This window comes from Scyliorhinus canicula, chromosome 19 (assembly GCF_902713615.1).
Source record: "Scyliorhinus canicula chromosome 19, sScyCan1.1, whole genome shotgun sequence".
In the NCBI taxonomy this organism is placed as follows: domain Eukaryota; kingdom Metazoa; phylum Chordata; class Chondrichthyes; order Carcharhiniformes; family Scyliorhinidae; genus Scyliorhinus; species Scyliorhinus canicula.
In genome coordinates this window covers 2838707-2863352 of record NC_052164.1, presented here as the reverse complement: position 1 = coordinate 2863352, position 24646 = coordinate 2838707, and the positions used below count along the sequence as shown (strand labels likewise).

The following is a 24646-nucleotide window of genomic DNA, read 5'->3' as shown; positions in this document are numbered from 1 at the left end:
CGAAACCAATATCAAGCTGTCCCACTCCCTGTCATTCTGGTGTGCTCCATGTGCCTATCCAATAACCGCTTGAAAGTTCCCAAAGTGTCCGACTCCACTATCATAGCAGGCAGTCCATTCCACACCCTAACCACTCTCTGAGTAAAGAACCTACCTCGGACATCCCTCCTATATCTCCCACCCCGAACCTTATAGTTATGCCCCCTTGTAACAGACACATCCACCCGAGGAAATAGTCTCTGAATGTCCACTCTATCTATCCCCTCATCATCTTATAAACCTCTATTAAATCGCCTCTCATTCTCCTCTGCTCCAAAGAGAAAAGCCCTAGCTCCCACAACCTTTCCTCATCAGACCTATCCTGCAAACCAGGCAGCATCCTGGTAAATCTCCTTTGCACCCTTTCCAATGCTTCCACATCCTTCCTATAATGAGGTGACCAGAACTGCACACAATACTCCAAATGTGGTCTCACCAGGGTCCTGTACAGTTGCAGCATAACCCCGCGGCTCTTAAACTCAAGCCCCTTGTTAATAAACACTAACACACTATAAACCTTCTTCACGGCTCTATCCACTTGAGTGGCAACCTTTAGGGATCTGTGGACATGAACCCCAAGATCTCTCTGTTCCTCCACATTCCTCAGAACCCTGCCGTTGACCCTGTAATCCGCATTCAAATTTTTTCTACCAAAATGAATCACCTCGCACTTATCAGGGTTAAACTCCATCTGCCATTTTTCGGCCCAGCTCTGCATCCTATCAATGTCTCTTTGCAGCCTACAACAGCCCTCCACCTCATCCACTACTCCACCAATCTTGGTGTCATCAGCAAATTTAATGACCCACCCTTCAGCCCCCTCCTCCAAGTCATTGATAAAATCACAAATAGCAGAGGACCCAGCACTGATCCCCGTGGTACACCGCTGGTAACTGGTCTCCAGTCTGAAAATTTTCCATCCACCACCACCCTCTGTCTTCTATGTGATAGCCAGTTACTTATCCAATCGGCCAAATTTCCCTCTATCCCATACCTCCTTACTTTCTTTGTGAGCTGACCATGGGGAACCTTATCAAACGCCTTACTAAAATCCATGTATACGACATCAACTGCTCTACCTTCATCTACACACTTAGTCACCTCCTCAAAGAATTCAATCAAATTTGTGAGGCAAGACTTACCCTTCACAAATCCGTGTTGACTACCCTGGATTAAGCTGCATCTTTCCAAATGGTCATAAATCCTATCCTTCAGGACCTTTTCCATTAACTTACCGACCACCGAAGTAAGACTCACAGACCTATAATTACCAGGGTCATTCCTATTCCCTTTCTTGAACAGAGGAACAACATTCGCCACTCTCCAGTCCTCTGGCACTATCCCCTTGGACAGTGAGGACCCAAAGATCAAAGCCAAAGGCTCTGCAATCTCATCCCGTGCCTCCCAAAGAATCCTTGGATATATCCCATCTGGCCCAGGGGACTTGTCAACCCTCTGGTTTTTCAAAATTGCCAATACATCCTTCCTCAGAACATCTACCTCCTCCAGCCTACCCGCCTGTATCACACTCTCATCCTCAAAAACATGGCCCTCTCCTTGGTGAAACTGAAGAAAAGTATTCATTCAACGCCTCTCCTATTTCTTCTGACTCCATGCACAAGTTCCCAATACTGTCCTTGACCGGCCCTACCCTCACCCTGGTCATTCTTTTATTTCTCACATAAGAGTAAAAAGCCTTGGGGTTTTCCTTGATCAGACCCGCCCAGGACTTCTCATGCCCCCTCCTAGCTCTCTTAAGCCCTTTTTCTAGCTCATTCCTTGCTACCTTGTGACCCTCAAGTGACCCAACTGAACCTTGTTTTCTCATCCTTACAGACTCTTCCTTTTTCCTCTTGACAAGACATTCAATTTCTTTTGTGAACCATGGTTCCCTCGCACAGCCATTTCCTCCCTGCCTGACAGGGACATACCTATCAAGGACACAGTATTTGTTCTTTGAACAAGCTCCACTTTTCATTTGTGCCTTTCCCTGACAGTTTCTGTTCCCATCTTATGCTCCCTAATTCTTGCCTAATCACATCATAATTACCCCTCCCCCAATTATAAGCCTTGCCCTGCCGTATGGCCCTATCCCTCTCCATTGCAATAGTGAAAGACACCGAATTGTGGTCACTATCTCCAAAGTGCTCTCCCACAAACAATTCTAACACTTGGCCCGGTTCATTACCCAGTACCAAATCCAATGTGGCCCCCCCTCTTGTTGGCCTATCCAAATATTGTGTCAGGAAACCCTCCTGCACACATTGTACAAAAACTGCCCCATCCGAACTGTTCGACCGATAGAGGTTCCAATTAATATTTGGAAAGTTAAAGGCACCCATGACAACTACCCTGAGACCTCCACACCTATGCATAATCTGTTTTGCAATTTCTTCCTCCACGTCTCTATTACTATTTGGGGGCCTATAGAAAACTCCTAACAATGTGACCGCTCCTTTCCTATTTCTAACTTCGGTCCATATTACCTCAGTAGGCAGATCCCCTTCGAACTGCCTTTCTGCAGCCAGTAAACTATCCTTGATTAACAATGCTACTCCTCCACCTCTTTTACCACCTTCCCTAATCTTACTGAAACGTCTATACCCCGGAACTTCCAACAACCATTCCTGTCCCTGTTCTAACCATGTCTCCGTAATGGCCACAACATCGTAGTCCCAAGTACCAATCCACGCTCCAAGTTCACCTACCTTATTCTGGATGCTCCTTGCATTGAGGTAGACACACTTCAACCCACCTTTCTGTCTGCCGGTACACTCCTGCGACCTTGATACCCTCCTCAGTCCCTCACTACTCTCAATACTGGCTTCTGGACTACAGCTCGTTTTCCCATCCCCCTGACAAATTAGTTTAAACCCCCCCCGAAGAGCCGTAGCAAATTTCCCTCCCAGGATAGGTAGTTCTCCAGGACAGAGTATGGCATCAAGGAGCCCTAGCTAAACTGGAGTCAATGGGAATCAGGGGAAAGGCTGGCCTTTGGAGTCATACCTGGCACAAAGTCACTCACCATCGTGACTGGGAAATATATTGCCGTTCCTTCACTGTCGCTGGGTCAACACCCTGCAACCCCCTCCCTAACAGCACTGTGGGTGTACCTACACCACGTGGACTGCAGCGGTTCAAGAAGGCAGCTCACCACCACCTTCTCAAGGACAATTAGGCTCAGGAAATAAATGCTGGCCTAACCAGTAATGCTCACATCCTGTAACAAATGAATTTTTAAAATTCCTTGTCGTAGATTATTAATAGTAATACCTTGTGTGATATTATCAATATTAAAATCTTGTGTGAGATTATCAATATTAATACCTCGGGGTCGATGATCAATATTGATGCCTTACTTTCGATGATCAATATCGATAGCTGCCGGTCGATTATTTGCTCTTTATCGGTTTAATTGAGGTGAAATTGGAAATCGTGCTTCCCAAAATCCAACAGTGACTACATTTCAGAACATGCAGGGGATGTCCTGACGTGAAAGGTGCTACACAAATGCAATATTTTTCTTTCCTTTCATACACCCTTGCACTGGAACTCTGTGATCTTCCTTACCTACACCCTGCCACCTCCCAGACCTACCCCCCCCATCCCACAAACCCCCACCAATGATTTGGTTGTTCTGTCATTTGGAGTGTGACTTGTTTTCATATTCTCGCTCTGCAGGCTAATCAGTTGTCAACAGAAACTCTGGAGTACGAGATCAAGGAGGAACAGCTGGTGATAGATTGTGCCAAGGAGCTGGGTGAGTTAAGGCAAACACTAGCTTCAATACTAGCAGCAAGGTTTCCTGAAGTGTGTCAGGGCCTTGGAGTGGATGCAGAGGAGGTTTATCATAGATCCTAGAATGTACAGTGCAGAAGGAGGCCATTCATCCCATCGAGTCTGCACCGGCCCGTGGAAAGGGCACCCTACTTTAGCCCACACCTCCACCCTACCCCCACAACCCCACCTAAACTTTCTGGACACTAAGTGGCAATTTGGCATGACCAATCCACCTAACCTGCAGATCTTTGGACTGTGGGAGGAAACCGGAGCACCCGGAAGAAACCCACATAGACACGGGGAGAACAGTCAGTGACCCAGCAGGGAATCGAACCTGGGACCCTGGAACTGTGAAGCGACTGTGCTAACCACTGTGCTACCTTGCCGCCCATATAATTACAGTATGACAAACTTGTATGGGAGAGTGGTAACGGGGATTAGGATCTTCATTTATAGGGAGAGTCTGGAGAAGCTGTGATTGTTGTCCTTGGAACAGTGAAGGTTAAGGAGAGATTAAATAGAGGTCATCAAAATCATGAAGGGATTAGACTGGGTCCAGTGGCAGGAGAGTTGGTAACCAGATGATTCTGATCTAAGGCCAAAGTGGGAAGGTGGGAGCTGTTATTTATATGCAGTGTGCTGTGATCTGAAAGCAGATTCAATAATAAACTTCAAAGAAGAATTGGATAAAAATTGAAAGGGAGAATTTGTCGGGATCTGGAGATGGAGCAGGGAAGCGAGATTAATTGGATAACTCTTTCAAAGGGTCAGTAGGAGCCCAGTGGTCCAAATGGTCTCCTTTTGTTCTGTATCATTCTTTAATTCTCTGTGTGACATAGCTCTGTTAATCAGCAATATTCATCCATGTATAATATTTGAACATTTTCTACCAACTAAGTTCCCACATCCATATTTCTTAATGGAAATTATCTGTAAACCTGCCATGCTGTAATTACTCACCCCATCCTGTGGGGGCATTGCAACACTGATTGCAGTGTGACATGTATACATAGACAGACCTCATTATTTAAAAAAAAATAATTTAGAGTCCCCAATGCTTTTCTTTCCCAATTCGGGGGCAATTTAGCGTGGCCAATCCACCTATGCTGCACATTTTTGGGTTGTGGGGGTGAAACCCACGCAGACACGGGGAGAATATGCAAACTCCACACGGACAGTAGCCCAGAGCCGGGATCGAACCCGGGTCCTCAGCCCCGTGAAGCAGCAGTGCTAACCAATGCACCACCGTGCTGCCTATGGACAGATCTCATTATGAAGGTGCAATTGAAGATTAATTCCCAGGACTTTGCCCAGGAGAGCTTCAGAGAGGATTTAAAAAAGTGTGCTGTTTGTTTTTGTTCACTGAACATTGCCTATTCATTTATTACAAAAAGGATCAAGGTGTTTGACTGACAGTCAAATGCCTTTCATTTGGGTAATGAAGGATTTGGGCCGGGCAGGGTGTGTGTATCAGGTGATGGATATTCCAGAGTTCTTGTTCAATGGAGGAACGCGATGCAGCCCAGTGTTGTTCACACTGATTGCCAACCTGTTCATGTTGCTGTGAGAGCCAGGTCACTCTGCGTGGTTTTTACTTTGGGTGTGAGCGGAGCATTTCCTGCCAGGCCTGAGCACTTTCCGGCAAGAAAATTCAGGGAATCATCTCTGAACTGCAGACCCTGGAATGTCGATTGTTTATCTTTCATGTGTTTGAGGAAAGTTGCTTCCACATTTCTAATCCTTCCCCCATTCTCTCTCGACGCTTTATCGATTGCTGGTCCAGGGGAAAGCAATCATCAACTCGCAGCGGTTTCTGAAGAGCTGGCACGAAAAATGGAGGACTCGGTGCGGCAGCAAGAAGACATTAGCAACCTCCTCACTCGGGTAGTGGAGCTACAACAGAAATGCAAAACGGTATGTCAGCAATCCACCAATCCTACAGCTCCAATACTCCATTGTAATAATTACTATTTCAAAGTGTTTATTTTCTTCACTCAGTGCACGACAGAGAATGAAGAGTTAACTCAATACCTTCTCACATCGAGAGAGATCCAGGAGCAGCTAAAGACAGAGGTGGGTAATGAACTCAGTAACCCCTCTCCCCAGCCCCCTGTGTTACTGACTGTATCTCTGCTGATGTTAATCCAGCTCCCTCACACTGTCACTCAGTAACCCCTTTCCCCCAGCACCCTCACACTGTCACTCAGTAACCCTCTCCCCCAGCACCCTGTGTTACTGACTGTATCTCTACTGATGTTAATCCAGCTCCCTCACACTGTCGCTCAGTAACCGCTCTCCCCAGCACCCTGTGTTACTGACTGTATCTCTGCTGATGTTAATCCAGCTCCCTCACACTGTCACTCAGTAACCCCTCTCCCCAGCACCCTGTGTTACTGACTGTATCTCTACTGATGTTAATCCAGCTCTCTCACACTGTCACTCAGTAACCCCTCTCCCCAGCACCCTGTGTTACTGACTGTATCTCTACTGATGTTAATCCTGCTCTCTCACACTGTCACTCAGTAACCCCTCTCCCCAGCACCCTGTGTTACTGACTGTATCTCTACTGATGTTAATCCTGCTCTCTCACACTGTCACTCAGTAACCCCTCTCCCCCAGCTCCCTGTGTTACTGACTGTATCTCTACTGATGTTAATCCTGCTCTCTCACACTGTCACTCAGTAACCCCTCTCCCCCAGCTCCCTCACACTGTCACTCAGTAACCCCTCTCCCCCAGCACCCTAAGTTACTGACTGTATCCCTACTGATGTTAATCCAGCTCCCTCACACTGTCACTCAGTAACCCTTCTCCCCCAGCTCCCTCACGCTGTCACTCAGTAACCCCCCTCCCCCCAGCACCCTGTGTTACTGACTGTATCTCTACTGATGTTAATCCAGCTCCCTCACAATGTCACTCAGTAACCCCTCTCCCCAGCACCCTGTGTTACTGACTGTATCTCTACTGATGTTAATCCAGCTCCCTCACACTGTCACTCAGTAACCCCTCTCCTCCAGCACCCTGTGTTACTGACTGTATCCCTATTGATGTTAATCCAGCTCCCTCACGCTGTCACTCAGTAATCCCTCTCCCCCCAGCACCCTGTGTTATCTCTACTGATGTTAATCCTGCTCTCTCACACTGTCACTCAGTAACCCCTCTCCCCCAGCTCCCTCACACTGTCACTCAGTAACCCCTCTCCCCCAGCACCCTGTGTTACTGACTGTATCCCTACTGATGTTAATCCAGCTCCCTCACACTGTCACTCAGTAACCCCTCTCCCCCAGCTCCCTCACGCTGTCACTCAGTAACCCCCCTCCCCCCAGCACCCTGTGTTACTGACTGTATCTCTACTGATGTTAATCCAGCTCCCTCACAATGTCACTCAGTAACCCCTCTCCCCAGCACCCTGTGTTACTGACTGTATCTCTACTGATGTTAATCCAGCTCCCTCACACTGTCACTCAGTAACCCCTCTCCCCCAGCTCCCTCACACTGTCACTCAGTAACCCCTCTCCCCCAGCACCCTGTGTTACTGACTGTATCTCTACTGATGTTAATCCAGCTCCCTCACACTGTCACTCAGTAACCCCTCTCCCCCAGTTCCCTCACGCTGTCACTCAGTAACCCCTCTCCTCCAGCTCCCTCACACTGTCACTCAGTACCCCTCTCCCCCAGCTCCTTCACACTGTCACTCAGTAACCCCTCTCCCCCAGCTCCCTCATACTGTCACTCAGTAACCACTCTCCCCCAGCACCCTGTGTTACTGACTATCTCTGCTGATGTTAATCCAGCTCCCTCACACTGTCACTCAGTAGCCCCTCTCCCCCAGCACCCTGTGTTACTGACTGTATCAGTACTGATGTTAATCCAGTTCCCTCACACTGTCACTCAGTAACCCCTCTCCCCCAGCTCCCTCACGCTGTCACTCAGTAACCCCTCTCCCCCAGCACCATGTGTTACTGACTGTATCAGTACTGATGTTAATCCAGCTCCCTCACACTGTCACTCAGTAACCCCTCTCCCCCAGCACCCTGTGTTACTGACTGTATCTCTACTGATTAATCCAGCTCCCTCACGCTGTCACTCAGTAACCCCTCTCCCCAGCACCCTGTGTTACTGACTGTATCTGTGGTGATGTTAATCCAGCTCCCTCACTCTGTCACTCAGTAACCCCTCTCCCCCAGCTCCCTCACACTGTCAGACTAATCCCACTTCCTGTTTGATTGAGTGACTCAGAATGTGCTTTTGTTGGATTGCTGTGTAGGTGCTGTGCCTTCAGGAGAAATATTCTCAGTGTGATGCGATGCTGCGTGAGGCTCAAGAGGAGATGAAGAATCTGCGGAATAAAAATGCTCCCAACAGCTCCATTAACCGCTACCACACGGTGCCTGTCTATCCCATGGTAAACAGTGAAACTAGACTGCCACACTCTGGATGGGATTTACTGACCAACCCACCGCGTGTTTTACGGCGGTGTAAGCGGTTCGCCAGCGGGATTTACTGACTCTGTCATTGTCAATGGGTTTTCCTGGAAAACTGTGTTGGCCGGCCTGAACAGCGGGGAGATTGTGCCCCTTGTCTCTGACTGTACAATGTTCACTGATTTCAGCTTTCATATAATCAACATAAAGGCCTAAAACTTTGTGTCCTTGCCCTGCCTTGTGGGATAGTGGGTTGGTTTAGCTCAGTTGGCTAGACAGCTGGTTCATGATGCATAGCGAGGCCAGCAGCCTGCGTTCAATCCCCATACCGGCTGAGGTTATTCATGAAGACCCTGTCTTCTCAACCTTGCCCCTCGCTGAGTGTGGTGACCCTCGGGTTCCAGCCAGCTCTTCCTGTCACAGGGGAAAGCAGCCTCTGGTCCTCCGGGACTATGGCAACATTTATGCTTTGTTGCTGAGTGCCTGGGTTAGAGATCGGGCTCGAGTTTCTGATCACTGCTCAGAGTTGAAAAGTAAGAGTGTGTGTGATTTGTCTAACAATGAAATTGTTCTCCGCTGTGATTCCCCCCACATTCAGATGGCTCTCCAATACTCAGCAATGTGAAACAGCCACTTGGCTGGAGATATTGGGGAGTCACTGGTCCTGTGGGACCCACACGCACCCGGAGAGAATCCACACCTTCAGTGGAGGACAGGAGAAACTGGAAGAAAGGAAATATATTTCTAACGCACCTTTCACAATCTCAGGATTGTCCGCAAATGGAATGGTTCTGAAGGGCAGTCACTGAAGAAATTTGGGGAAACCCATCAGCCAATAGGCACAAAGCAATCAATGAGCAGAAAATCTGTTAATAGTGGTGTTGGCTGAGAGGTAATTAGGGAGAACACCCAAACTCTTCTTAAATAGCGGCTGTGGGAAGTTTGATATCAGCCTGGGTGTAGATGGAACTGCATTGACATCTTGTATGAAGGAAGCGACATTGACCAAATGTAGCTCTCTGAGTTTCAGCAGAGGTGGTTTCTCAGAGTCCTGTGCCATGGGACCAGTGAATGGGGATGTTTTATTCTAAGTGCTGGGGCTCCACGCTCATTCTGTCTCCAGTTACAAGTGAAATCTCTTCCATTCAAGGACTCACTGGCCGCTGAAATTGAAGGAACGATGAGGAAAGGTTTATTTGTGGACACTGCTGCATCACTCGAGAACAGGTAGGAGATGGACCCTTAGACACAGAGCAGCAATCCTCAACCTGACCACTGTAGACCTGGGCATTGACCTGGAGATTGAGGACTGAGGTTTTCATCCTGAGCATTTAGGCTGATTTAAGTTTGAAGATATTGTTGGTGCCTAAATATTTTAAATTTTTTTTCTCTTTTAAAAAAAATATATTTAGAATACCCAATTCATTTTTTCCAATTAAGGGGCAATTTAGAGTGGCAAATCCACCCACCCTGCACATCTTTGGGTTGTGGGGGTGAAACCCACGCAGACACGGGGAGAAAGTGCAAACTCCACACGGACAGTGACCCAGAGCCGGGATCGAACCTGGAACCTTGGTGCCAGTGAGGCAGCAGGGCTAACCCACTGCGCCACCGTGCTGCCTAGTTGGTGCCTAAATATGAGCATCTCTGGTGAGAAGGATACTGCTTATCCCAGAGTTCCACAGCTCAGGAAAGATTCAGCTTTCTGTTGGGTTATTTATCTTGGGCTGCGGTTTGGAAATTTGCATGTCTCCATTACTTGGCCGTAGGCAAAGCCAATTAGTGTTCTCACTCCGTTGCTGGAAAATTGATATTGGATGTGTTTGAATACGGTTATGGTGGAAGAAGCATTGTAAGGGTGACACGGTGGCTCAGTAGTTAGCACTGCTGCCTCATGGCGCCGAGGACCCGGGTTCGATCCCGGCCCTGGTTCGGTGTCAGTGTGGAGTTTGCACATTCTCCCCATGTCTGCATGGGTTTCACCCCCACAACCCAAAGATGTGGAGGGTAGGGAGGCTGGCAACGCTAAATTACCCCTTAACTGGAAAAAAATAATTGGGTACTCTAAATTTATATTTAAAAAAGAAGCATTGTTGTTCTCCATCAGAGTCACCAGCAAACCCACCCACAAGACTGAAGTCAGTCACCATTCTGAAAGACACATTTGTATTTCCTTGGCTTCAGGATGCCCCAATGGGCTGGACTGTCGACGAAGCACCTTGTAAATGTAGGCGCTGGTGTAATGCAGAAAACACAGCAACCAATTTGCAGGCAGCATGCTCCCAGTGATAATGGCAATCTGCATGCAGAGATATTTATTGAGGCATGACCTGTCAAACAGCAGGGAGATCTCCCCTACCCTGCTGCAAAATCGTGTCACGAGACCTCTCAGATTAATCTGAGGGGGTAGTTCAACATCTCAACCAAAAGTCTACACCTTGTACATAGCGGCACTCCCTCAGTACTGACCCTCTGACAGTGCAGCACTCCCTCAGTACTGACCCTCTGACAGTGCAGCACTCCCTCAGTACTGACCCTCTGACAGTGCAGCACTCCCTCAGTACTGACCCTCTGACAGTGCGGCACTCCCTCAGTACTGACCCTCTGACAGTGCAGGCACTCCCTCAGTACTGACTCTCTGACAGTGCAGGCACTCCCTCAGTACTGACCCTCTGACAGTGCGGCACTCCCTCAGTACTGACCCTCTGACAGTGCAGCACTCCCTCAGTACTGACCCTCTGACAGTGCAGCACTGTCTCAGTACTGACCCTCTGACAGTGCGGCACTCCCTCAGTACTGACCCTCTGACAGTGCAGCACTCCCTCAGTACTGACTCTCTGACAGTGCGGCACTCCCTCAGTACTGACCCTCTGACAGTGCGGCACTCCCTCAGTACTGACCCTCTGACAGTGCAGCACTCCCTCAGTACTGACCCTCTGACAGTGCAGCACTGTCTCAGTACTGACCCTCTGACAGTGCGGCACTCCCTCAGTACTGACCCTCTGACAGTGCAGCACTCCCTTAGTACTGACCCTCTGACAGTGCGGCACTCCCTCAGTACTGACCATCTGACAGTGCAGCACTCCCTCAGTACTGACCCTCTGACAGTGCAGCACTCCCTCAGCACTGACCCTCAGACAGTGCGGCACTCCCTCAGCACTGACCCTCAGACAGTGCAGCACTCCCTCAGCACTGACCCTCAGACAGTGCGGAACTCCCTCAGTACTGACCCTCTGACAGTGCGGCTCCCTCAGTACTGACCCTCTGACAGTGCAGCGCTCCCTCAGTACTGACCCTCTGACAGTGCACCACTCCCTCAGTACTGACCCTCAGACAGTGCGGCACTCCCTCAGCACTGACCCTCAGACAGTGCAGCACTCCCTCAGCACTGACCCTCAGACAGTGCGGCACTCCCTCAGTACTGACCCTCTGACAGTGCGGCTCCCTCAGTACTGACCCTCTGACAGTGCAGCACTACCTCAGTACTGACCCTCTGACAGTGCGGCACTCCCTCAGTACTGACCCTCTGACAGTGCAGCACTCCCTCAGTACTGACCCTCTGACAGTGCGGCTCCCTCAGTACTGACCCTCTGACAGTGCAGCACTCCCTCAGTACTGACCCACTGACAGTGCAGCACTCCCTCAGTACTGACCCTCTGACAGTGCAGCACTCCCTCAGTACTGACCCACTGACAGTGCGGCATTATCTCTGTAATGTACTGTCCTGGGAGTATCTATCTTGATTTGTTTTGTGCTCAAATGAGACCCGAGCCCAAAAATGTTCTAACCCGGGGTCCGAATGGGGGTCCGAATGGGGGTCCCAATGGGGGTCCGAATGGGGGTCTGACTGTTACCACGAAGCGGCAGCAGAGATTCTAACATGTTTGAGGTGAAGGTTTGATAACATTTTGCTTTCCTCTTTAGTAATTACAATAGAAGGGTGTTTGAGACAGTCCGTGCAGCCAACCAGGTGGTGAAGCTGAAATCTCGCTCCCAGTCCCCTCAGAACATTCCGGGCTCCAGTCCATCATCGACAGGACAAACTGGATCCAGCCACGTCAGCACGCCTCACACCAGCTTCTGTGGATCGAATACTTCAAGTAATGGACAGGAAGGAAAACAGCAGGCATTGAACCTGGAAGCAGGGAGCACGCTGTAAGGATCACCTCCACATCCTTTCTAATTGTGGTCGGATTATAAAACCATTTAACCCAGAAAGAGGCCATTCAGCCCAGTGCTCCTAAAAAAGCCAAATTTGGGAAATGCGATTGGCGGAGAATCGGTTCCGGCGCCAAAATGCAGAAGGCGCTGATTTAACGCCAAATCGCAATTCTCCTGCACCTCGTCAGCGGCGTCAGTGCGGTCCGGAATGCACCTACAGTAAACACCGCAGTCAGCAAGGCAGCCATGTAGCTGCGCACACCGCTGTCAGCCCACTGTGAACTTAGGGCCATGGGTCATATCGGTGTCCCCCGGAGTGTGATGTGTGTGTGCGGCTGGGATGAGTGTGTGTGGGGAGTGTAATGTGTGTGCGCGGCCGGGATGAGTGTGTGTGGGGAGTGTAATGTGTGTGTGTGGGGCTGGGATGAGTGTGTGTGGGGAGTGTAATGTGTGTGCGGCTGGGATGAGTATGTGTGGGGAGTGTAATGTGTGTGTGTGGCTGGGATGAGTGTGTGTGGGGAGTGTAATGTGTGTGCGCGGCCGGGATGAGTGTGTGTGGGGAGTGTAATGTGTGTGTGCGGCTGGGATGAGTGTGTGTGGGGAGTGTAATGTGTGTGCGCTGGGATGAGTGTGTGTGGGGAGTGTAATGTGTGTGTGCGGCTGGGATGAGTGTGTGTGGGGAGTGTAATGTGTGTGTGTGGCTGGGATGAGTGTGTGTGGGGAGTGTAATGTGTGTGCGCGGAGCCGGGATGAGTGTGTGTGGGGAGTGTAATGTGTGTGTGCGGCTGGGATGAGTGTGTGTGGGGAGTGTAATGTGTGTGCGGCTGGGATGAGTGTGTGTGGGGAGTGTAATGTGTGTGTGCGGCTGGGATGAGTGTGTGTGGGGAGTGTAATGTGTGTGTGGGGCTGGGATGAGTGTGTGTGGGGAGTGTAATGTGTGTGTGCGGCTGGGATGAGTGTGTGTGGGGAGTGTAATGTGTGTGTGTGGCTGGGATGAGTGTGTGTGGGGAGTGTAATGTGTGTGTGGGGCTGGGATGAGTGTGTGTGGGGGAGGGTAATGTGTGTGTGGGGCTGGGATGAGTGTGTGTGGGGAGTGTAATGTGTGTGTGCGGCTGGGATGAGTGTGTGTGGGGAGTGTAATGTGTGTGTGCGGCTGGGATGATTGTGTGTGGGGAGTGTAATGTGTTTGTGCGACTGGGATGAGCGTGTGTGGGGAGTGTAATGTGTGTGTGACTGGGATGAGTGTGTGTGGGGAGTGTAATGTGTGTGTGCGGCTGGGATGAGTGTGTGTGGGGAGTGTAATGTGTGTGTGTGGCTAGGATGAGTGTGTGTGGGGAGGGTAATGTGTGTATGCGGCTGGGATGAGTGTGTGTGGGGAGTGTAATGTGTATGTGCGGCTGAGATGAGTGTGTGTGGGGAGTGTAATGTGTGTATGCGGCTGGGATGAGTGTGTGTGGGGAGTGTAATGTGTGTGTGCGGCTGGGATGAGTGTGTGTGGGGAGTGTAATGTGTGTGTGCGGCTGGGATGAGTGTGTGTGGGGAGTGTAATGTGTGTGTGCGGCTGGGATGAGTGTGTGTGGGGAGGGTAATGTGTGTGTGCGGCTGGGATGAGTGTGTGTGGGGAGTGTAATGTGTGTGTGCGGCTGGGATGAGTGTGTGTGGGGAGTGTAATGTGTGTGTGTGGCTGGGATGAGTGTGTGTGGGGAGGGTAATGTGTGTGTGCGGCTGGGATGAGTGTGTGTGGGGAGTGTAATGTGTGTGTGCGGGGCTGGGGTGAGTGTGTGTGGGGAGGGTAATGTGTACCTGCGGCTGCAGCTTGTCAGCCTCCCGAGTGTCAATCGCGGACCCGGCCAATCCCGCACCGTTTCTCATTGGAATCGATTGAGTTCCACGTGATATTGGTGCTGCCCCTCCACAGTCACTGAATCGGTCCAGGTTTAGCGCCAGATTTGCCGTCGTGAAATTCCACGAATCCTGCCCCAGCGTCAACACTTAGTCTCAGGAATGGAGAATCCTGTCCCATACAATTATATAGCAACTATCACAAACTCCATGGGGCGCGATTCTCCGCTGCCCACGACGGGTCGGAGTATAGCGGGAGGGCCTTCCCGACATTTTTACCGACCTCCCGCTATTCCCCCCCCCCCCCCCCCCCCCCCCCACGGCCGCCCCACGACACGAATCGCTGCTCGCCGTTTTTTACGGCGAACAGCAATTCTCCCCAGGCCGATGGGCCGAGTTCCCAGGCCATTACGGCCATTTTCACGAACGCAAACACACCTGCTCTCACCGTTCGTGAAAACGGCCGCAAAGTGCCGTCCCGGACAACCATGGCACCGATTGGCACGGCCGCACCACGGCCGTGCCAAGGGTGGCATGGGCCCGCGATCGGTGGGCACAGATCACGGGCAGCGGGTCCAATACCCGCGCACTCTTTGTTCCTCCGCCGCCCCGCAGGATCAGTCATCGGGGCGGCTGAGGGGCATGACGGCCCGCGCATGCGTGGCTGATGTCATCGTGCGGATCAGCCGCCGTGACGCTTGGCGCGTGGCCTTAGCGACCGTCGCTAAGCCCGCGATGCCGTGCTTCACGGGGCCGCGCTGCTAGCCCCGACCAGGGGGGAGAATCGAGTCCCGGGAGGGGGCGCGGAGGCTGCCGTGAAAGACGGCCAGTTTCACGGCAGCCTTTACGACTCTCCGCATTTGCGGAGAATCGCGCCCCATATCAATGCCGAGATATTGAAATTCCTTCCGTTTCCTGGCCAACAGTCTATTTCCACCATGACAGTGATGGAGCTGCAGGTGATTGGGACATTCAGGGCAGTCAGTTATGTGGGACTTTCTGTCAGAATTTTCACTTTCTTTCTCTGCCTTACACTGTCAGTGATTTTTCCAGAGAGGAGGACACAGAGCGTAAGCCAGGGACTCCAGGAACTCCAGGGTGTCGGGATCTACAAGCCGCTTTGCAGCGATTGTCCCTGCGGCAGCTAGCTTCATCCGATAAAACATTCTTTGAGCAGGAGCGCGACCAGAAGCTGAAAGTTCAGACTGCTGACGAGGTCTTGTCCAGTGGGTTAGTCACCCCAGCTGAGAGTGTCCTGTCAACAGGAACCAACTACTCTGGGAGTTCAGGAATGACAGGATATTCCGTTAATTCTCACCCTAACGCCCCGGATAAACTGAAGATTGTGAAGCCATTGGAAGGTGAGGCCTTTGACACTGAACTTCTGATATTCTCTGTCTCCCTCTCTCTCTGTCCCCCTCTCCCTGTCTCCCTCTCTCTCTGTCTCCCTCTCTCTCTGTCTCCCTCTCTCTCTGTCTCCCTCCCTCTGTCTCCCTCTCTCTCTGTCTCCCTCCCTCTGTCTCCCTCTCTCTCTGTCTCCCTCTCTCTTTCGCTCCTCTGTCTCCCTCCCTCTGTCTTCCTCTCCCTCTGTCTCCCTCTCTCTATCTCCCTCTCTCTCTCTCCCTCTCTCTCTGTCCCCTCTCCCTGTCTCTCTCTCTCTCTCCTCCTCTGTCTCCCTCTCTCTCTGTCCCCTCTCCCTGCCTCTCCCTCTCTCTGTCTCCTCTCTCTGTCTCCCTCTCTCTCTGTCCCCCTCTCCCTGTCTCTCTCTCTCTCTGTCTCCCTCCTCTGTCTCCCTCGCTCTCTGTCTCCCTCCTCTGTCTCCCTCACTCTCTCTGTCTCCCTCCTCTGTCTCCCTCTTTCTCTGTCCCCCTCTACCTGCCTCTCCCTCTCTCTGTCTCCCTCCTCTATCTCCCTCTCTCTCTGTCCCCCTCTCCCTGTCTCTCTCTCTCTCTGTCTCCCTCCTCTATCTCCCTCTCTCTCTGTCCCCCTCTCCCTGTCTCTCTCTCTCTCTGTCTCCCTCCTCTATCTCCCTCTCTCTCTGTCCCCCTCTCCCTGTCTCTCTCTCTCTCTGTCTCCCTCCTCTGTCTCCCTCTCTCTATCTCCTCCTCTCTATCTCCCTCTCTCTATCTCCCTCTCTCTCTGTCCCCCTCTCCTGTCTCTCTCTCTCTCTGTCTCCCTCCTCTGTCTCCCTCGCTCTCTGTCTCCCTCCTCTGTCTCCCTCACTCTCTCTGTCTCCCTCCTCTGTCTCCCTCTTTCTCTGTCCCCTCTACCTGCCTCTCCCTCTCTCTGTCTCCCTCCTCTATCTCCCTCTCTCTCTGTCCCCCTCTCCCTGTCTCTCTCTCTCTCTGTCTTCCTCCTCTGTCTCCCTCTCTCTATCTCCTCCTCTCTATCTCCCTCTGTCTCCCTCTCTCTGTCTTCCACTCCCTCTCTCTATCTCCCTCTCTCTGTCTCCCTTTCTCCCTCTCACTTTCTCATTCTCTTTCCTGTCTCCTCATGCCGACTCAGTCTCTCAACACGAGGACCGTGTCAATTCCTGTGCTCTGCTATTTTCTGACCTTGCTGTTCCTGTCTCTGTCTCAGGTTCCGTGACTCTCTATCAATGGCAGCAGCTTGCTCAGCCAAACCTCGGAGGGATCCTGGACCCACGTCCAGGTGTCCTTACCAAAGATTTCCGGCAACTTGACATTGACATGGGTGAAGTTTACAACCTCAATGATCTGGAAGAAGATGAAACAGATTTTACATCATTCCAGGAAATAATAACAGCCCCTGTCGAAACCAAACCAGAAACCAATGGTAACTAAGACTGGAAATGAATGAGAGATAACACGATCTGATATACCCCACACCCCTCACTGTAACACTGATATACCCCACACCCCTCACTGTAACACTGATATACCCCACACACCCCTCACTGTACACTCTGATATACCCCACACCCCTCACTGTAACACTGATATACCCCACACCCCCTCACTGTAACACTCTGATATATCCCACACCCCTCACGGCAACACTGATATACCCCACACCCCTCAATGTAACACTGATATACCCACACCCCTCACTGTAACACTGATATTACCCACACCCCTCACTGTAACACTGATATAACCCACACCCTCACTGTAACACTGACATACCCCACACCCCTCACTGTAACACTGATATACCCAATACCCTCACTGTACACTCTGATATACCCCACACCCCTCACTGTAACACCTGATATACCCCCACCCCTCACTGTAACACTCTGATATAACCCCACACCCCTCACTGTAACACTGATATATCCCACACCCCTCACTGTAACACTGATATACCCCACACCCCTCACTGTAACACTGATATACCCCACACCCTCACTGTAACACTGATATACCCCACACCCCTCACTGTAACACTGATATACCCCACACCCCTCACTGTAACACTCTGATATACCCCACACCCCTCACTGTAACACTCTGATATACCCCACACCCCTCACTGTAACACTGATATACCCCACACCCCTCACTGTAACACTGATATACCCCACACCCCTCACTGTAACACTCTGATATACCCCACACCCCTCACTGTAACACTGATATACCCCACACCCCTCACTGTAACACTGATATACCCCACACCCCTCACTGTAACACTGATATTACCCACACCCCTCACTGTAACACTGATATACCCGACACCCCTCACTGTAACACTGACATACCCCACACCCCTCACTGTAACACCTGATATACCCAATACCCCTCACTGTAACACTCTGATATACCCCACACCCCTCACTGTAACACTCTGATATACCCCACACCCCTCACTGTAACACTCTGATATACCCCACACCCCTCACTGTAACACTGATATATCCCACACCCCTCACTGTAACACTGATATACCCCACACCCCTCACTGTAACACTGATATACCCCACACCCCTCACTGTAACACTGATATACCCCACACCCCTCACTGTAACACTGATATACCCCACACCCCTCACTGTAACACTCTGATATACCCCACACCCCTCACTGTAACAGTCTGATATACCCCACACCCCCCACTGTAACACTGATATACCCCACACCCCTCACTGTAACACGCTGATATACCCCACACCCCTCACTGTAACACTGATATACCCCACACCCCTCACTGTAACACTCTGATATACCCCACACCCCCACTGTAACACTCTGATATACCCCACACCCCTCACTGTAACACTCTGATATACCGCACACCCCTCACTGTAACACTGATATACCCCACACCCCTCACTGTAACACTCTGATATATCCCACACCCCTCACTGTAACGCTCTGATATACCCCACACCCCTCACTGTAACACTCTGATAAACCCCACACCCCTCACTGTAACACTCTGATATACCCCACACCCTCACTGTAACACTCTGATATACCCCACACCCCTCACTGTAACACTCTGATATACCCCACACCCCTCACTGTAACACTGATATACTCCCACACCCCTCACTGTAACACTGATATACCCCACACACCCCTCACTGTAACACCTGATATACCCCACACCCCTCACTGTAACACTGATATACCCCACACCCCTCACTGTAACACTCTGATATACCCCACACCCCTCACTGTAACACTCTGATATACCCCACACCCCCCACTGTAACACTCTGATATACCCCACACCCCTCACTGTAACACTGATATACCCCACACCCTCACTGTAACACTGATATACCCCACACCCCTCACTGTAACACTGATATACCCACACCCCTCACTGTAACACTCTGATATACCCCACACCCCTCACTGTAACACTCTGATATACCCCACACCCCTCACTGTAACACTGATATACCCCACACCCCTCACTGTAACACTCTGATATACCCCACACCCCTCACTGTAACACTGATATACCCCACACCCCTCACTGTAACACTCTGATATACCCCACACCCCTCACTGTAACACTGATATATCCCACACCCCTCACTGTAACACTGATATACCCCACACCCCTCACTGTAACACTGATATACCCCACACCCCTCACTGTAACACTGATATACCCCACACCCCTCACTGTAACACTGATATACCCCACACCCCTCACTGTAACACTCTGATATACCCCACACCCCTCACTGTAACAGTCTGATATACCCCACACCCCTCACTGTAACACTGATATACCCCACACCCCTCACTGTAACACGCTGATATACCCCACACCCCTCACTGTAACACTGATATACCCCACACCCCTCACTGTAACACTCTGATATACCCCACACCCCTCACTGTAACACTCTGATATACCCCACACCCCTCATTGTAACACTCTGATATACCCCACACCCCTCACTGTAACACTGATATACCCCACACCCCTCACTGTAACACTCTGATATATCCCACACCCCTCACTGTAACGCTCTGATATACCCCCACACCCCTCAATGTAACACTCTGATAAACCCCACACCCCTCACTGTAACATCTGATATACCCCACACCCCTCACTGTAACACTCTGATATACCCCACACCCCTCACTGTAACACTCTGATATACCCCACACCCCTCACTGTAACACACTGATATACTCCACAACCCCTCACTGTAACACTGATATACCCCACACCCCTCACTGTAACACTGATATACCCCACACCCCTCCACTGTAACACTCTGATATATCCCACACCCCTCACTGTAACACTCTGATATACCCCACAACCCTCACTGTAACACTGATATACCCCACACCCCTCACTGTAACACTCTGATATACCCCACACCCCTCACTGTAACACTCTGATATACTCCACACCCCTCACTGTAACACTCTGATATACCCCACACCCCTCACTGTAACACTCTGATATACTCCACACCCCTCACTGTAACACTCTGATATACTCCCACCCCTCACTGTAACACCTGATATACCCCACACCCCTCACTGTAACACTCTGATATACCCCACACCCCTCACTGTAACACTCTGATATACCCCACACCCCTCACTGTAACACTCTGATATACCCCACACCCCTCACTGTAACACTCTGATATACCCCCACCCCTCACTGTAACACTGATATACCCCACACCCCTCACTGTAACACTGATATACCCACACCCCTCACTGTAACACTGATATACCCCACACCCCTCACTGTAACACTGATATACCCCCACCCCTCACTGTATCACTGATATACCCCACACCCCTCACTGTAACACTGATATATCCCACACCCCTCACTGTAACACTGATATACCCCACACCCCTCACTGTAACACTCTGATATACCCCCACCCCTCACTGTAACACTCTGATATATCCCAGACCCCTCACTGTAACACTCTGATATACCCCACACCCCTCACTGTAACACTCTGATATACCCCACACCCCTCACTGTAACACTGATATACCCCACACCCCTCACTGTAACACTGATATACCCACACCCCTCACTGTAACACTGATATACCCCACACCCCTCACTGTAACACTGATATACCCCACACCCCTCACTGTAACACTGATATACCCCACACCCCTCACTGTAACACTGATATATCCCACACCCCTCACTGTAACACTGATATACCCACACCCCTCACTGTAACACTGATATACCCCACACCCCTCACTGTAACACTGATATACCCCACACCCCTCACTGTAACACTGATATACCCCACACCCCTCACTGTAACACTGATATACCCCACACCCCTCACTGTAACACTGATATATCCCACACCCCTCACTGTAACACTGATATACCCCACACCCCTCACTGTAACACTCTGATATACCCCACACCCCTCACTGTAACACTCTGATATACCCACACCCCTCACTGTAACACTCCGATATACCCCACACCCCTCACTGTGACACTGATATACCCCACACCCTCACTGTAACACTCTGATATACCCCACACCCCACACTGTAACACTCTGATATACTCCACACCCCTCACTGTAACACTCTGATATTCCCCACACCCCTCATTGTAACCCTCTGACATACCCCACACCCCTCACTGTAACACTCGATATACCCACACCCCTCACTGTGACACTGACATACCCCACACCCCTCACTGTAACACTCTGATATACTCACACCCCTCACTGTAACACTCTGATATACCCCACACCCCACACTGTAACACTCTGATATACTCCACACCCCTCACTGTAACACTCTGATATACCCCACACCCCTCACTGTAACACTGATATACCCCACACCCCTCACTGTGAACACTCTGATATACCCACACCCCACACTGTAACACTGATATACCCCACACCCCTCACTGTAACACTCTGATATACCCCACACCCCTCACTGTAACACTCTGATATACCCCACACCCCTCACTGTAACACTCTGATATACTCCACACCCCTCACTGTAACACTCTGATATACCCCACACCCCTCACTGTAACACCTGATATAGCCCCACACCCCTCACTGTAACACTCTGATATACCCCACACCCCTCACTGTAACACCTGATATTACCCCAACCCGTATCACTGTAACACTCTGATATACCCCACACCCCTCACTGTAACTACTGATATACCCCACACCCCTCACTGTAACACTGATATACCCCACACCCCTCACTGTAACACTCTGATATAGCCCCACACCCCTCACTGTAACTACTGATATACCCCACATCCCTCACTGTAACACTGATATACCCCACACCCCTCACTGTAACGCTTGGATATACCCCACACCCCTCACTGTAACACTGATATACCCACACCCCCTCACTGTAACACTGATATACCCACACCCCTCACTGTAACACTGATATACCCACACCCCTCACTGTAACAGTCTGATATACCCCACACCCCTCACTGTAACACTCTGATATACCCCACACCCCTCACTTGTAACACTCTGACATACCCCACACCCCTCACTGTACACTGACATCCCCACACCCCTCACTGTAACACTCTGATATACTCCACACCCCTCACTGTAAACACTCTGATATACCCCACACCCCACACTGTAACACTCTGATATACTCCACACCCCTCACTGTAACACTTGATATTCCCCACACCCCTCATGTAACACTGATATTCCCCACACGTATCACTGTAACAATGATACACCCACACCCCTCACTGTAAACACTGATATACCCCACACCCCTCACTGTGACACTCTGATATACCCCACCCCCCACACTGTAACACTGGATACCCCACACCCCTCACTGTAACACTCTGATATACCCCACACCCCTCACTGTAACACTCTGATATACCCACACCCCCCACTGTAACCACTGATATACTCCACACCCCTCACTGTAACACTGACATTACCCAGCACCCCTCACTGTAACACCGCTATAGCCCACACCCCTCACTGTAACACTCTGATATAACCCACACCCCTCACTGTAACACCCTGATATTCCCCAAACGTATCACTGTAACACTCTGATATACCCCACACCCCTCCACTGTAATACTCTGATATACCCACACCCCTCACTGTAACACTGATATACCCCACACCCCTCACTGTAACACTCTGATATAGCCCACACCCCTCACTGTAATACTGACATACCCCACATCCCTCACTGTAACACTGATATACCCCACACCCCTCACTGTAACGCTGGATACCCCACACCCCTCACTGTAACACTCTGATATACCCAACCCCCCTCACTGTAACACCTGATATACCCCACAACCCTCACTGTAACACTGATATACCCCACACCCCTCACTGTAACAGTCTGATATACCCCACACACCTCACTGTAACACTCTGATATACCCACACCCCTCACTGTAACACTGATATACCCCACACCCTCACTGTAACACCCTGATATACCCCACACCCCTCACTGTAACACCCTGATATACCCCACACCCCTCACTGTAACACTCTGATATACCCCAACCCCTCACTGTAACACTGATATACCCCACACCCCTCACTGTAACACTCTGATATACCCCACACCCCTCACTGTAACACTCCGATATACCCCACACCCCTCACTGTGACACTGACATACCCCACACCCTTCACTGTAACACTCTAATATACCCCACACCACCACATGTAAACACTCTGTATATACTCCACACCCCTCACTGTAACACTCGATACTTACCCCTACATCCCCTCATCTGTAACACTGATATGCCCCACCACGTATCACGGTAACCCTGATACACCCCACACCCCTCACGGTAACCACTGATATACCCCACACCCCTCACTGTGACACTCTGATATACCCCACACCCCACACTGTAACACTCTGATATACTCCACACCCCTCGACTTTAGACACCTCTGACATACCCAGCACCCCTCACTGTAACACCCTGATATAGCCCACACCCCTCCACTGTAACACCTCTGATATAACCCACACACCCTCTCACTGTAACCACCCTGCATATTCACCAAACGTATCACCTGTAACACGGATGATATACCCCACAACCCTCACTGTACCCTTGATATACCCACACCCCTCACTGTAACAGTCCTGGATATACCCCACACACCTCACTGTCACACTCTGATATCGCCCCCACCCCTCACTGTAACCCTCCTGACATACCCCACATCCCCTCACTGTAGAACACTGACTATACCCCACACCCTCCCTGTAACAGCTCGAGATACTCCACACCCCTCACTGTAACACTCTGATATACCCCACACCCCACTACTGGAACACTCTGATATACTCCCACACACTCACTGTAACACTCTGATATATCCCACAACCCCCTCACTGTAACACTGATATTCCCCACACCCCTCACTGTAACACTGCTACTACCCCCCACCCCTCACTGTAACACTGATATACCCCACACCCCTCACTGTAACACTCTGATATACCCCAACCCCATCACTGTAACAGCTGGATATACCCCACACCCCTCACTGTAACACTCTGATATACCCCACACCCCTTCACTGTAACCATCGGATATACCCCCACAACCCCTCACTGTAACACTCTGACTATACCCCACACCCCTCACTGTAACACTGATATACCCCCACCCCCTCACTGTAACACTGATATATCCCACACCCCTCACTGTAACACTGATATACCCCACACCCCTCACTGTAACACTGATATACCCCACACCCCTCACTGTAACACTCTGATATACACCACACCCCTCACTGTAACACTGATATACCCCAGCACCCCTCACTGTAACACTCTGATATACCCCACACCCCTCACTGTAACACCTGATATACCCCAACCCCTCACTGTAACACTGATATACCCCACACCCCTCACTGTAACACTGA

General features: G+C 50.6%; 1 protein-coding gene across 5 annotated transcripts in view; it reads left to right on the top strand.

Annotated features, from left to right (window-relative positions):
- Window positions 1-24646, top strand: part of LOC119953970 (trafficking kinesin-binding protein 1-like) — a 71828-nt gene that overhangs the window by 17188 nt on the left and 29994 nt on the right. For 4 of the 5 annotated variants that reach the window (XM_038778712.1, XM_038778713.1, XM_038778710.1 and 1 more), the window contains exons 6-13: window positions 3721-3799; window positions 5603-5733; window positions 5818-5892; window positions 8085-8222; window positions 9392-9468; window positions 12166-12396; window positions 15286-15605; window positions 16825-17040. In XM_038778712.1, the coding sequence (XP_038634640.1) occupies window positions 3721-3799; window positions 5603-5733; window positions 5818-5892; window positions 8085-8222; window positions 9392-9468; window positions 12166-12396; window positions 15286-15605; window positions 16825-17040 (1267 nt within the window). The remainder of the gene's footprint in view (window positions 1-3720; window positions 3800-5602; window positions 5734-5817; window positions 5893-8084; window positions 8223-9391; window positions 9469-12165; window positions 12397-15285; window positions 15606-16824; window positions 17041-24646) is intronic. The other variant, XM_038778711.1, reaches the window with a different exon arrangement.